The 16,777-nt window shown below is 40.9% G+C and overlaps 1 protein-coding gene across 1 annotated transcript in view; it reads right to left on the bottom strand.

The window, feature by feature from the left end:
* The window catches only part of LOC114685854, a 76,441-nt gene that overhangs the window by 48,705 nt on the left and 10,959 nt on the right, over positions 1 to 16,777 (bottom strand). The window contains exon 6 of the mRNA XM_037204322.1: positions 14,319 to 14,474. Coding sequence (XP_037060217.1) covers positions 14,319 to 14,474 — 156 coding nt within the window. The remainder of the gene's footprint in view (positions 1 to 14,318; positions 14,475 to 16,777) is intronic.

Below are 16,777 nucleotides of genomic sequence, written 5' to 3'. Positions count from 1 at the left end.
GTGTTAATATTCTGATCCTGCCCCTTGGTACCACCCTGATGTAAAAGCCTGTTTTTACGGGAAAACCCTGCCCATTTCTCTCTCTTCTCTTTTCTCTGTTCTGCTTTCTTCCCACGAGGTGTGTGCCTCTCAAACCCTTTGCCCTTCTCCCTTTCCCTATCTCTCTCTTTCCCACACCAAAAAACAAAAACAAAAACAAACAAACAAACAAAAAACCCTCTTCACTGAGTATTATCTGCATGGCATCCCTGTCTCTCACCTGCCGTGGGGCACCTTGGCTCTACCCACCAGCATTTGTTTGTAATTCATAACATTGGCGCCCAGGGTTGCCAGGCAATCCCACTGCTTTCTCCTGCCCACCGGCAGTCTTGAGGAGCTTTGGGAACCTGTGCCACCCACCATGTTTCTGGCTGGAGGACCATTGGAAACTCTTCACCCTATTGGATAGGTAAGCAGGATCTTCCTGTTTGGGCATTTCCCCACAACTTAGGGTTCATTTGTATCATAGTGCTGTCCACTTTGCCTTTGGGCTTTAAGCCCCTTGGGTCTTTGCCCCTGCATGGCCCAAAGCTATTGTGTGACAATCCTTTAGCTATCTTGAGCCCTTTGTTGGCTGGAGGTCAATCTTGTTTTGGTTGCTGTCTGTCAGGCTCACAGCCCTTAGGCCCCACCCCTATGCAATGGCATATGGAGATGGCTGTGTCGCACTCCGACTCCTGCCCTCAACCCCTGCTCTTTGGACAATGGTCCACTGAGGAACTTGTGCCATTGGTCCTCCCTGAATTTCTGAGACATTAGAAATTCTAGCCCTTGGACCTTCTCTACTTCATTGTGAAAAAAACGCACTATCCTCTCTCAGTTCTCTCCTCATTGCCAACTCCCCCATGTTCCTCCAGCCTCCTGCTAAGCAATTACATCATCACCTGTCTGTAGCTGGAGTTTACTCCAGTTCTGCTCATGCAGAGGTCAGAACAAATCTCTCTCACCTGCCAGTCCTGCAGCCACTTGGACTCAAGTAAACACACAGAGATTTATATTACTTATAAACTGTATGGCCGTGGCAGGCTTCTTGTTATCTAATTCTTATATCTTAAATTAACCCATTTCTATTAATCTATAAGTTGTCACTTGGCTTGTGGCTTACCAGTACTTTTACATCTTACTTCCTTCTTGTCTGGCTGGCAGCGTCTCCTGACTCAGCCTTCCACTTCCCAGAATTCTCCTCTATCTCACCTACACTAGACTTCCTGCCTGGCTACTGGCCAATCAGCGTTTGATTTATCCATCAATCAGAGCAATACATTCAGAGCATACAGAAAACATCCCCAGCACTGGTCGCCAGGTTCCTTTACATGGCATGTACCCCTTGCCTCTAATTCCTATCCTTGTCCATAATTCTATCTTAAATCTTTTCTCTCTGCTACATAACCCTGCTGCCAGGACTTCCTGTTCCACCCACGGGACTTTGGAGTAGGGCTCTTCCCTTGCTCCACTGGCTGCTCTGCCACCACTAGGGGCTCCTCCCCACTGGAGCTGAGTGAAATGGGTGGTGGACTAACCATAGAAATATCTGTTCACTTGACTGTATATCTGCTGCTGCTGCTGTTACCACCACCATTTGGGCCAGGCCCCTCCCTCCTCTGGCAGCCTGCCTTTCCTCTGCTGCTGCCACTGTTACTGGGGACATGAACACATGGTCAGGTGCCATATTTGATAGAAGTGATCACATGATCAGATAGGGCCATCTTGGCTAAGGTCAAAACAAGCAGGTCATATGACCTCATTGCTATCTTTACAAATGGTAGCATGGGCAGTACGCCCTGCAGTCAAGCCACCTGGGCAGGCAGAGGGAGGTTCAGTTCTGGTCTGCCATTCCATCCTCCTTAGCTGCCCATGCAGGTGGGACCCAGAGACATATAAGCTCCCCTCCATGCATCAGAGGAAATACACGCTGATGATATAGCCAACTTGCCAGCTCATTGGCCTGGCATTCCCAGTTACCTTTCTCTGGCTCCAGCCATCTGGGTGGAGGAAAGTTCAGTTGGCACCTGGCATTCATTCCTCCATCATTGCTAGTGTGGGTGAGGCCCTGGAGAGGTAGTAGATGATATCATTATATTAAGGTTTTAAATTTTCAGATCTTAGCATTAATACAATTCTGATACATTTTGAGTCACAAACTCCGGATTTTAAATTTAAAGTATGAGACTACTGCAGTTTTTCAGATATATTTTTTTTTCTCTCTTCTGGTCACCACTTACCAAAACTATACACTTAAAGATTTCAAATAAATTATAAATTTTAACTCTCACCTCTAGTCTATATTTCAGCAGTCTGGCAGAAACATTGAAGCAGCTACAAATGTCAGCAGAGATTCTTGTCTATATGATATTGACCTGCCCAGCCAAACGCAATTATTTTCTTCCTCTACTGCTAGATCAGATGACAAATACTAATTGCCCAGTCTTTGACTAAGCCTTCCAACATTTTGGAGGGTCCTGACAGCAGCATCCCAATACCAGCTCAAAGCACTTTCAGAAGAGAATACATCGTCTCATGTTCCTGGTCCAAAACCGGCTGAAATGCTGGGTCAAATGGAAAAACCCTGGCATAGAGTCCACCAAGAGGGTACTTTCCCTTTTCTCAGAGGGTCCTTTTCTCAGAGTTGGGCTACATTGTGATTCACAAGCTTATGGTGATATTTTATTTGTACTGAAATGTGATTTTATTTGTATGTTAATAAATAAAGTTGCCCGGGAGTCAGAGCTATTAGCAAGCCATTGCAGAAGCTGGGCGGTGGTGGTGCACACCTTTAATCCCAGCACTTGGTAGGCAGAACTAGGTAGATCTCTGTGTGTTCAAGGATACAGCCAGCATGGAGACACACACCTTTAATCTCAATACCAACCATAGAAGACCTGGAGGTCTGTACAGACAGGCAGTGACGAGGAGGTCATGTGGTTGGATTTACAACCAATGAGAAGGCAGAACAGAAAGTCTTTATAAAGACAGACGCACAGGAAGTAGCTCTCTTTCAGAGGTAGGACCACCGTGAGAGGAAGAGTAAGGTTTTAGCTCTTAGCTATTGCTCTGACCTCTTGACTTTCTTCTTTGCATTGGTTCTGTGTTTCTTATTTAATAAGACAGTTGGTTACATCTACATTTGGAACCCAATGTGAAAAGAATCTATTAAAAAAGGCTTGGCTTGGCTTGGCTTGGCTTGGCGGCAGGTCCAGTTTCTGGCCTAGGTGGCCTGGCTCCCTAGCTCAGGCCCAGGTTGGCTTGGCCTCAGGCCGGACTGACCGTAGCCCCAAGCGGTTACACGCAGCTGTACCTACTTGCTTAAAGCCAGTGCTATAAACAACTCAGGCCTGCCCTGATGAACAGGGCCTCTGCCTGTAAAGCCAACACATGTGGTCGGAGCTTAAGGAAGCTGGAACCCAGGCTTGACTTGGCTCAAGTGGGAACACATGGCTGGATTAAGCTTTTAGCCAGAACTTGTGGCTATTCTCTCTCTCTCTCTCTCTCTCTCTCTCTCTCTCTCTCTCTCTCTCTCCCTCCCTCCCTCCCTCCCTCCCTCCCTCCCTCCCTCCCTCTCCCTCTCCCCCTCTCCCCCTCTCCCTCTCTCTCTCTCTCTCTCTCTCTCTCTCTCTCTCTCTCTCTCTCCTTTCTCTCGATTCACACCTCAGACACTAGTGGCTGTTTTGAAATTCCCTTGGATTTCTTCTGTTCTACGCAGACTTGGTAAGTCAATTAAGATATCAGATATTTTAAAGGAAACTATTTAAAAGAGAATTTTTTTCCACATTTTAAAAAAAGTGGGTTTTATGTGTACATTGGAAAAAATGGGCTTTGCTTGAAATTTTAGGCAGTCTGACAATGGAACAACTATATGAGAAGATTAATATTTATCGAATTATGCACTTTATTACTTTTCTTATCCTCATTTTACTATTTAAAAAGATAGTCAATTTAAGTGCCAGAATAAGAGTTTTAGAAAAACCTGTTAAACCTGTAAAAATGAATTATAGAGAAATTCAAATTCAGACAGAAAAAAGTAACAGTGAAGTTGTTTCAAGATTGTCTCATAAGGTTAAAGAAAGAAAGCCTGTTTTCACACAGTCATCCTTAATTTATCCATTAACCATAGAGCAGCTACCAGATCAAGTGAATAGGCAAAATATTTGGACTCCAACTGAAATGTTAGATTTACGAAGGTTTAAGGAGACAATAGTATCTTATGGCATGCATTCCCCATATGTAAAGCAAATGTTAAACACCTGGTCAACTTGTAATAGGATTATACCACAGAACTGGCGGGAGCAGGCACATGCAGTTTTAGAACCCAGACAAAAGCTTCAGTGACAAATGTGGTTTAAAGAGGAGGCTAAAAACACAGAAAAACAATGGAGAGATAGAGGTAAACAAGTCTTCCAGGATCAGCTTATTGGAGAAGGCCAATATGCTTCAATACAACCACAATGTTTATATGATATCCAAACCTTAATTCTATGTCGAATGGCAGCCTTGAATGCATGTGGGTAAGAAAAGCAATTTCAAAAGGTTTGTGGAATCTTAGATGTTTTGGATGTGGAAAGCAAGGACATTTGAAAAGGGACTATAAACAGGTCATTCCTAGAAACAATGTTTCTTCAAGGAACACTGGGAACAGAATGTCCTTTCCTTCTGGAATATGCAGAAGGTGTGGTAGGGAAAACACTGGACCAAGGAATGTAGATCACCAAGGGACAGGCAAGGTAATCCTTTGCCTCAGGCTTCGGGAAACTCCCAGAGGGGCCTCAGGCAGGCCCCCCGAGCAAATCCAGTTCAAACCTTTCCTGCAGTTGTAGAGGAAACCCCTACTCAGAGCAATTAAATAACCAAATGCCTATTGGAATAAATCATGCTGGTCAGGATGATGAAACACAGAGAATAGAAAATTCAGGAGAAAACATAAAGAAAAAATTTTGGCAAACTTCTATTAATGAACAAAGACCAAAATTACCAATAAAAATAAATGGTGTTTTGTTGTCTGGTCTGGTAGACATGGGTGTGGACGTTACCATAATTGCACCAGAATTTTGGCATCCAACTTGGCCTCTTCAGGAGGTAAATGTTTAACTGCTAGGAATTGGGAATTTATCTCAAGTGAAACAGAGTGCAAGATGGCTGGAATGTATAGGTCCAGAAGGACAGAGAGGAAAATTAAAACCATATGTGTCTAACATAGCTAAGAACCCGTAGGGTCAAGACCTAATGCAACAATGGAATACTCAGATTAACATCCCTCTAACCTCAGAAACAAATCATAAACTAGCACATGTTTCTGAGAGAAATATTAGAAGATATTATTCTAATGAGTGGTCACCAGCCATCCATATTATACAAGAACAGGGCACAACAACTGATGATCTTCCAAAAACACCAACAGCTCTACCGTTAAAATGGTTAACAGACAAGCCTGTATGGATTCAGCAATGGCCTTTAACAACAGAGAAACTCCAGGCTTTAGAAGAGCTGGTAGAAGAACAGTTAAATGCTCAGCATATTGAAGAATCAACCAGCCCTCAGAATTCCCCTATATTTGTTATTAAAAAGAAATCTGGTAAATGGAGAATGGTAACATACCTTAGAGCAATTAACAAAGTAATTCAGCCAATAGGCTCTTTACAATCTGGAATTCCTTTGCCTACTCTGTTACCAAAAGGATGGCCTCTCATAGTTATTGATTTAAAAGACTGTTTCTTTTCAATACCCTTACAAGAAAAAGACAGAGAAAGATTTGCTTTCACAGTGCCTATTTGCTTTCACAGTGCCTACTCAACCGGTTAAAAGATTTCAGTGGAGGGTCCTCCCACAGGGAATGTTGAATAGCCCAACTCTGTGCCAATATTTTTGTACAACAGTCATTGGAAGTGATACGTAAAAAATTTCCTAAATCTATAATTTATCATTATATGGATGATATTTTACTAGCTGACTCAAATGCAGATACTTTAGAAAGAAAGTTTGAAGAAGAAAAATTTGCCTTGCTGGGGATTACAAATTGTTCCAGAAAAGATACAAAGAGGAGATTCTATTAATTATTTAGGATATAAAATAGAGCTATAAAAATTAGACCCCAAAAGGTACAAAATAGGAGAGATAGACTACAGACTCTTAATAACTTTCAAAGATTATTTGGAGACATTTCTCATCTACTAACTATTGTTGGGGTAAAAAATGATGAGCTGAATACTTTGTTCAAAACCTTAGAAGGTGACAAGGACTTAAATAGTCTAAAGGAATTATCACCTGAAGCTGAGAAATAATTGGCTTTGGCAGAAAAGAAAGTACATGAAGGGCACATAGATCGTATTGATTCAAAGTTGGATTGAATTTTGGTTATTTTACCTTCTAGGCATTCTCCTACAGGAATATTAATGCAGAAGGTATTATGTTGGAATGGATATTTTTATCAAATAAACCAAATAAAAAATTAAAAACTTATGTGGAAAAAAATCTCTGACTTGATTTGGAAAGGAAAATTGAGACTTCATCAATTATCAGGAATAGCTCCAGCAGAAATTGTCATACCTTTAACTAAGGAGGACATTGAAAAATTATGGACAGAAAGTGAAACTTGGCAAAGAGCTTGCAGTAATATTTTGGGAGAAATTAACAGCAAATATTCCAAAAGCAATAGAATTGATCTTATAAAGAGAGCTGATTGGATCTTGCCTCGAATTGTATGGGAAAAACCCATATCTGGAGTTCATACATTTTATATAGATGCCAACAAACAAGGAAAGGCAGGTTACAAATCAGAAAATTTAAGTAAAGTGGTTCAAAGTCCTTATAATTCAGTTCAAAAATCAGAATTGTATGCTATTCTGTTGGTATTAATGGATTTTTCAGAACCTCTCAACATAGTAACTGACTCTCAGTATGCTGAAAAAGTAGTATTACATATTGAGACTGCAGAATTTATCCCTGATGCTTCAGAATTAACTTCACTATTTATTCAATTACAAGATACAATCAGGAAAAGGAGTTATCCTTTATATATAACTCACATTCAATCCCATACTGGAAAAGGGCTAAGCAAAGGAGATTAGATTTAAGATTCTTGTTTAAAAGAAAAAAGAAAGACAATTACTAGTTTTAAATACTTTACATTGGATCGGATTGTTTTATATTATATACAAATTATATATATTGAAATTGATATTGTTAGAATATGCTATATTTCTTTTTTTATTTTATTTTTTTATTATTATTAGTTTTTATTTTACAACACCATTCAGTTCCACATAATAGCCACAGATTCCCCTGCTCTCCCCCTCCTGCTCCCCTCCCCCTCCCCCCAGTCCAACCCCATTCCCACCTCCTCCAGATCAAGGTCTCCCCCGAGGACCGGGATCGACCTGATAGACTCAATCCAGGCAGGTCCAGTCCCCCCGTCCCAGACCGAGCCAAGCATCCCTGCATAAGTCCCAGGTTTCAAACAGTCAACTCATGCAATGAGCCCAGGACCCAGCACTACCTCACAGCTGCCTCCCAAACAGATCAAGCCAAATGACTGTCTCACCCATTCAGAGGGCCTGATTCAGTTGGGGGCCCCTCAGCCTTTGGTTCATAGTTCATGTGCTTCCATTCATTTGTTTATTTGTCCCTGTGCTTTATCCAACCTTGGCTTCAACAATTCTCACTCATATAAACCCTCCTCTTTCTCACTAATTAGACTCCCAGCGCTCCACCAGGGGCCCAGCCGTGGATGTCTGCATCCAGATTCCTCAGTCCTTGGATGGGGTTTATGGCACAACTATCAGGGTGTTTGGCCATCCCATCACCCGAGTAGGTCAATCCCGGCCATCTCTCGACCATTGCCAGCAGTCTTTTGCGGGGGTATCTTTATGGATCTCCGTGGGCCTCCCTAGCTCTCAGCTTCCTCCCCCTTCTCATGTGGTCTTAATTTACCATGGTCTCCTATTCCTTGTTTTCCATCTCTTTTCTTGATCCAGCTAGGATCTCCCGCTCTCTTTCCCTCAACCGTCGCCCTTCATTGCTCCCACTCATGACCAGGCTGTTCATGTAGATCTCATCCATTTCTCCGTGTCTTTTTTGGGGTCCCGTTTTCCAGGTAGCCTCACTGGTGATGTGAGTAGCAGTCCAGTCATCCTTGTTCCACATCTAGCATCTTCCTATGAGTGAGTACATACCATATTTGTCTTTCTGAGTCTGGGTTACCTCACTCAGGATGATTTTTTCTAGATCCATCCATTTGCCTGCAAACCTCATGATGTCATTGTTTTTCTCTGCTGAGTAGTATTCCATTGTGTATATGTGCCACAATTTATTTATCCATTCTTCAGTTGAAGGGCATCTAGGTTGTTTCCAGGTTTTGGCTATTACAAACAATGCTGATATGAACATAGCTGAGCAAGTGCTCTTGTGGTATGATTGAGCATTTCTTGGGTATATGCCCAGGAGTGGTATAGCTGGATCTTGGGGGGAGATTGATTCCCAATTTTCTAAGAAAGCGCCATATTGATTTCCAAAGTGGTTGTACAAGCTTGCATTCCCACCAGCAGTGGAGGAGAGTTCCCCTAGTTCCACATCCTCTCCAGCATAAAGTGTCTTCAGTGTTTTTGATCTTAGCCAGAATATGCTATATTTCTAATTGTACTTATACCATTCATTTAACAATGTAATGCAATTTTCTGTTCCTTGAATGTTATTATTACCAACTATTGGGATATAAAGAAATGAATGTTAGTAGTTAGACATTATAATAGAACTTGTAGTCATATTAGGTATATTTTCAAGATTGAGCAGATATATTTTAGATAGACAGGTCATCTTCAAACCCTTCAGAGATCTATAGAATATGACATTTAAAATGTTTTAATAACTTAGATTTTTTTTACTTTTTTATGACTATGAGACATGTCAGCTCCTGGCAGCACCAATCTACTTCAGAGAAAATATGGGCATTGAAGAAACTGCATATGGAGTTAACTTTCATTGTGGCAAAAGTTAGCCACTGGACAACAAAGTATCCTCGAATCAACTGCTGACAAACAGGACAGACAGGACATGAAACAAAGGACTACTGATTCTTGCCAAAACAAGTGTGGTTATGGTTTTATCAAAAGTCATCTTCTGAGGCCAGGACATTATGGCACCATCCCTGAAGTGACCTTCGCAATCTGGAAAAATTGCAGTGCCCTTTTCTTTGAAGGCAGCTGAACAGGCAGTTGGGCCAATGGCTTCTGATGTGCAATGGAACAGCAGCTAAAACAGTTATTCTTGAAGAGTAACTAAACTCACACCTCTCAATAGTAGACTGGCATTTAGTTGTAGGATATGGAGAAGAACAGGATGCGGAGATGAAGCCACACACACACATAGCCAAGAAGAATGGACAGCTGAATTTAAAAAAAAATCAACAATTTCCAGAATTTAAAATCCTGAATCATAACAGGACACTAGTGGAATTCAGGTGTTTCTGGTACATGGACTGCTCTCACCCAATGTGAGGTTGAACTGTTGAACTTGTGTACATCCTACTTCACAAATGAGTCTGTCAGATACACTAAGCCCCAGCACTGCGGAGAAACCTCAGGTGACTGTCCAGGCAGCTGGCTGTTTCTGTCAACTCACAATTTTTTGGAAGTTGCTTGCATGCATTTCCTGTTTTATATTTTTGTTAGGTAATATTATTTTCCTTCTTGGATCTCTGAGGGAGTTGAAGATTAGTTAGTTATAGTTGAAGATTAATTAGGATAGAAAGTGAATTAAATACATTTTGGACTTACCAAAATAGGATAGATAATGGAATTATTTTCCCTGAATTTGTCAAATACAAATGGACTAGACTTTGTTTAGGTATTTATTACTTGTATATATTGTATATAGTTATTGTACTTTTGTATATAGTTTTTCTTACATTAGTTACAACTTATTTCCTTTTTTCTTTTTATTAAAATAGAAAAGGGGAAATATGGTGATATTTTATTTGTACTGAAATGTGATCTTATTTGTATGTTAATAAATAAAGTTGCTTGGGGGTCAGAGCTAATAGCAAGCCATCACAGAAGCTGGGCAATGGTGGTGCACGCCTTTAATCCCAGCTCTTGGTAGGCAGAGCTAGGCAGATCTCTGTGTGTTCAAGGATACAGCCAGCATGGAGACACACGCCTTTAATTTCAATACCAACCATAGAAGACCTGGAGGTCTGTACAGACAGGCAGTGACGAGGAGGTCATGTGGTTGGTTTTACAACCAATGAGAAGGCAGAACAAAAAGTCTTTATAAAGACAGACACACAGGAAGTAGGTCTCTTATGGAGAGATAGGACCACCACTAGAGGAAATGTAAGGTTTAAGCTCGTAGCTATTGCTCTGACCTCTTGGCTTTCTTCTTTGCATTGGTTCTGTATTTCTTATTTAATAAGATGGTTGGTTACATCTACACAAGCCCCTTTTCTCCTGTTCTCATTCTGTCTTGGGATCTTTTCTTGTCACTCATCTTTGCCTTCTCAGGAAACAGCTTAAGAAATAATTATTTCTGTATAAGCCATTCAAGATTATAATCTGGCTGTACTCAAAGATCAGAACTACAGCTACAGGGCCTGACAAATGGTAATAGATTCAGATATCATTGCCAACAGCTTGAAGAATGTCTCTCCTCACTAAAGGTCTATTCAAGCTTAAGAAAGTTAGCCTTGCCTGCCCTTGCTAATTCATTAAGCTGTAACTAACTGGGAAACCTGTATATTCAGATTTAAGTTGTGTGTGTGTGTGTGTGTGTGTGTGTGTGTGTGTGTGCTCTCAAAGTTATAAATTCATCTAACAGATTTTTCCCCCAATCCTCAAACACCTGTAGAGCTCTGAGAATATGTCTTTTAATATAAAGGCTTTTTATGGTAAAGAGACAAGTCAGCTCCTGGCAGCATCCTGTATCATCTCCAAGAAGATAGATAGCCACAGAACCTCTACCTGGAAGCTTATGGCAAGGCCATCCATGCAGAAAAATGCTGAGATCCTGACCAGACTGAAAAAAGAGGAGAAACAGGGATAGATTATTCTGTCTGCCAAGACAGGTAGGATGACCTTCCCAAATTTCTATTCTACAGAAAAATCTGTCAGATCATCTGGGCTTATCAGCTGAACAAGTGTTCCTTTGGAGGCCTCTGTCCAAGCCCCCAATGACTACAGAGAGACTTGGGATTGTGGCCCAGGCCAGGTAGCTAAAAAGCTGTCTCACCTCTTAAATTTATCCTTCTCAAATTTGATGATGTTTGATGACTAGGGTATATCAGTCTGACAGCCCCAATCCCAAGATTACTGACAGTTCATCAGTAAGTTTCCTATTAAAGTTACAGATAGCTATGCCTCATTCACAGACTTCATGATACAAGATAGACTGGTTTTAGGTATAACTCTAGGGGTTCAAAAATTTAATATTTTTGAGTCAGCAGAGTCTGGCACACTGAGCCAAGGCAGATCCCAGCCCCTCCCCACTGCACCAAGGGGAATCCGATCAATAAAAACCTATTCTTTTTTGTTGTTGTTGTTTTTTGAGACATGGTTTCTCTGTGTAGCTTTGCACCTTTCCTGGAACTCGCTTTGGAGACCAGGTTGGCCTCGAACTCATAGAGATCTGCCTGCCTCTGCCTCACCGAGTGCTGGGATTAAAGGCGTGTGCCACCACCGCCTGGCCAATAAAAGCCTATTCTTCTTCTTCTTCTTCTTCTTCTTCTTCTTCTTCTTCTTCTTCTTTTTGTTTTTTGTTTTTTGAGACAGGGTTTCTCTGTGTAGCTTTGCGCCTTTCCTGGAACTCGCTTTGGAGACCAGGGTGGCCTCGAACTCACAGAGATCTGCCTGCCTCTGCCTCCCAAGTGCCTATTCTTTTCTATTCTTTTTTTTTTTTTCTTTTTTTTTTTTGGTTTTTTCGAGACAGGGTTTCTCTGTGTAGCTTTGCGCCTTTCCTGGAGCTCACTTGGTAGCCCAGGATGGCCTCGAACTCACAGCGATCCGCCTGTCTCTGCCTCCCGAGTGCTGGGATTAAAGGCGTGCGCCACCAACGCCCGGCCCCAAGTGCCTATTCTTAATTGAAAACTCTACTATTTCTCTCCTTTCTCTTCCACTTTCCTCCCATGAGGTGTGCATATCTCAACCCCTCCCCTTCCCTCTCTCCCTCTTTCTCTCCCCCCTCTCTTTGCCCCACCAAATAAAACTCTTCACTGAGAGCTATCTGCATGGCATCTCTGTTGTAGCCCACTTGGTTTCCTGGTGGCTGTACCCAGAGAGACTGCATAAGAGGTTGACTGGACCATGGGCTTGAGTATCAGGCATTTGTAAGGGTTTACACTTGACTGTAACTAGCAAGGGGCAGGTCTTTTGCTCCACCCTTTGGCATTGTTATAAATAGACCTTTGCAATAAAGTTCTGAGCCGGTGGATAAGGATACAGGCTCACTCAAGTCTATCCTGTGTTTTCTCTCCATTTCTTTCCCCTTTATTTCTAACTATCTTATCCCTCATTCCTCAAGAGTCCCTGGGGTAAATAAATGTGTGGGCTGGTCTCCCACACAACTCTGTCTCTCAACTGCTGTGGGCACCTTGGCTCTACCCATCAGCACAGGTAATTCATAACAAAAAGAGACAAAGAAATAAGGAGCCAATCACAAATCTGTACTTAGCATGTGGAATATGCCTTACTAATTTACAGTACAAGAGAACATATAGCTGCTAACCTGGGCCCAGGTGGGGAGGCCAAGGGGCAGAAAGGCACTTTGGGTGGTAAAATGAAAATGTACCTCATAGGGTTATATTGTTCTGTTAGGAGGACCATTGCTGTGATGAAACACCATGACCAAAACATTTTGGGAAGGAAAGGGATTGTTTTGCTACCATTCCAATTAACAATCCATCACTGAAGGAAGTCTGAACAATCACTAAAATCTGGCAGGAACCAGGAGGCAGAAGCTGATGAAGAGACCATGTAGGAGTGCTCATTACTGGAAGCTCCCCATGGCTTGCTCAGCCTCCTTTCTTATGGTATCCAGGAACAAACAATTGCTAATTGAGAAAATCTCCTACAGGATTGCCTACAGCCAGATCTTATTGAGGCACCTTCTCAATTGAGGTTCCCCCTCTCAGATGTATTTAACTTTTATTAAGATAACATAAAAATAGCCTGTACAGTGATTTTTGAAGATAAGTACTTAGTTTTTAAAACTCAAATTGCTCATGACCTAAAGTGAATATATTTTGTTACATATACAATACAAGGTAAAAGTTGATTTCTTTAATATCAAGGTTCAAAAACAGACATCATAAGTCACTAACAGTTTTAGATCTAAAGGACATTACAAGTGAATTCATATGGTGATAGAGAATGTGAGGAAATATTGACACTGATATGATGCAGAAAATTGACAAATATGAATATGGGTTATGGAGTAGAACATATTACTTGGTCAATACTAATTTTCTTGAGATTTATTATTTTAGTATGATGCTATAAAAGAAATGGATTGTCCCTAGTAAATGTCCATGGGCAGCTTAGTTTTATTATTTCCATCATCATTATTATTATGCTTCATGAGAAAGTATCACTGTGTGGCCCAAGTAACCTCAAACTTACTATGCAGATATAGGATGCACCAAAACTCCTGTATCTCTAAGATTATAAATTTGAGCCATGACATCCATCTGGCCTCACTTATTATTACTGTATGTACGTGATCTCAACTTATCAGCAAATCAATGAGACAGAGCAAGGATGAGAACATATATGGACTGTGGATGGTTGTGTGAAGTCCTTGATCTAGCCTGGAATTATTCATCAAATCTGGAAATATATTTTACAGCAAAGGAATTATTTTTAAAAATAAATTCTCCTACATATGAAAAATAATGAATACTAACCAACCAACTAACAAACAGACACCCACAACTGCATCCTAATTCATAACTGTGATGCGAGAGCAATGGAGTACAGAAATGGATTATCCTAGTGAGAAGGAGATGGGTGTGCTGTTTTTCGTGGTTATGTTTTTGGATCTGTGTGTCATCCAGGAAACAAAGAGAATGATACTGCAGGCTTGGGACAAATGGCATCCATTCTCCAGATATAAACTGCTGTGTTCACAAGAAGTAAGATGGCTTCTGCTGTGTTAAGTCAGGTTTCAGAAGAAAATTTCTTCCCTTTCCCATCTATTACCCAGTTTTCTTGGCTGATTGAGCCCTGTGATTAAGACATTCAGTAATTAAGTAGACACAAATCATCCCAGGAAACCAACAAAGATGAAAAATGTTCCATTTTTACTCTTTCTTTATATTGCAAACTGATTCAGGAAATTTATCCATTCTCCTTTCACAGACACAGGGGTGCTTTATGCCACAGTCATCATGACGTATACCTCCAAAACTGAGAAATGCACAGATTCCACTTTCCTTTATTGATTTCATTGTTGTCAAATTACTATAAAACAAAACATAATGGTCAGTTTTTAAAACTCGAAACTTACATTGATGTAGACCACAATTTTAAAAACAAAATTTATTTGCCCAAATATACAGAATATAGAATGAATTTTGTTTTACTATTTTTTTTCTCTAGATTCATAAAAAATGATCTTGTGCCAGTGACATGGCTCAGTGAGTAGAGGCCATTGTCACCAAACCTGACAACCTGAATTTAACCCTCAGATACCACACAGTAGAAGGAGAGAAGTGATTCCTTCAATTGCCCTCTCACTACAGATGTGCTATAACATGGTTACATAAATATGCATACATTCACAAAAAAATAATAAAAGTAAACAGACAAATAGTTTCTTGATCCCAATTCTACTCTTTATCTCTTCCACACTATTAACTTTTCATCTTCAAGTAAAATTAACTTTCAGTATTGCTAAGGGATAATTTTACACTAAAGTTGATTTCCTAGGATGCTTATTTCAATAAAGAAATTAAAAAATAAATAAATGTACATGGCAAACAGGACAAGGTGTTATGACCTGAGCAACACAAGGAGTTTTAACCAAATTAACCTGGTGAGAATCTGTTCAAAGAACAGTAGAAAGGGGATGAAAAACAGAGAACTCCATGGGGCTAAGAAGGCAAACAGATAAATCTTCAACAAAAGATAACCTACCTTCAACCCTGGATTTAAGCCAGGTTGAAATAGAATGTTTAGATTTATCCTAGGAACAAAAGAGGAAGATAAATGAAACTAAGTTGCCCATGGATCATAGAGAGAACAGGTAAGGTACAGTGGGAATGAGATATGATTATGGGACAATAAATAAAGCATATGTGTTGAACATGGGCAAAGAAGAAAAGACCCAGCAGACAGTAACTATTCACAAGACACACATGGAGTACACATTCTGCATCATGAGCTCTTAACTTTACCTCCATGTTGGAGCGAACCTAGTCCTCTACTCAAGAAACACAGGTTAAGATCATAGCTTCTCACTAGGTCCATTAGAAACTGACATTGAAAAAGGTGTCCAAGCTACTGCATCTTCCCACTGGAGAAAATGCTTGTGGAAACCACAGAAACCTTCTGATCATGGGCCTTCTATTCTGAAGCCTCAGGTCTGTCCCTAGTAATCACACCATCACAGGGAACAATTCTGCAGCATAGGCAAGGACTACAAAGATCCCTTCACCTGGGAGAAGGCATCCTTTCAGTCCCTGGTACCTCACTCTACATGTTACTACCTGCCCATTTCACTCTGTCTGGTGCAGTATAATACAAACAAATGCATTAACTCTGTGGCCATTCATAGTAAACACCATCAATTCTAGTTTTATTCTACCTTGAAAAGTAAAGATAGGAATAGCAGAGTTAGCCTGTATGAATGATACTTCATAAAAGCCAAAATTAATAACAATACTAATCTATGTGCTTTGAACATATTAATGCACCACATAAGGTCTTCTCTTTTTGACTACCTCTGTGATAGCCTACTTGAGAGTGTCCTTGAAGGAGAATGAATAAATTATTCCTGAAGATTTGGAACCTAGCTGTCCACACTGGCAGGGCACATTTAGAATAGAAGTGAGCCAGACCTGCCATTTGCCCAGATACAGAATGAAAGGTTCCTGAGAAAGTTACCACTGTGAATACCATTGCTTCAGACAGTTATTGCAGCAGCTGAAGAAGAAACTTAGTAAATAAAAAAAATGGCATCATGAGCAACATCCACAGAACAGTACATTAAACCATAGAACTTCAGACACTAGGATTACCACGTAATTTGTGTTAAATAAGTATGGTTGATATCTTTCCAGAAATAAAAGACAGGAAATGCACAGTCATGCCTTCTTTTGGTCCCAGCACCTGAGAGATGGAGATGGAATGATCAGGAGTTCAAGGCAAGCCTAACTGACATAAATCTTTAATGCAAACAAAAAAAGGAGTCCCTACCAGTCAACCAGGGAGTGTGTGTGGCCCACCTCCCAGATTGTCTGTTATTACCTCCTGAATTCTTTTTCCCCAAGACCTACTCCACTCCCGATCCCTACACATCATCATCCTCCCTGTGGCCAGCCCTTCCCCACAACTTCAGCAGACTCCATAGACCAGGTACAGCACACTCCAGTTGGAAGAACAGGTGAGTGACAGACCTTCCAGCCGAGCTGCCCCAGTCTCCAGACCCTATACCCCAGGGCACATTCCATGCCTTCACCCCCCATCAGCACCAACACTGATACTGGGTCCTGTTCCCAATTCAGGTAGAATTCCACTGCTCTTCTTGTACAGTCCTTACCAGT

Source organism: Peromyscus leucopus, chromosome 3 (assembly GCF_004664715.2).
Source record: "Peromyscus leucopus breed LL Stock chromosome 3, UCI_PerLeu_2.1, whole genome shotgun sequence".
In the NCBI taxonomy this organism is placed as follows: Eukaryota; Metazoa; Chordata; class Mammalia; order Rodentia; family Cricetidae; genus Peromyscus; species Peromyscus leucopus.
The sequence above is the reverse complement of the archived record's forward strand: the minus strand, read 5'-3'. Positions and strand labels throughout refer to the sequence as shown.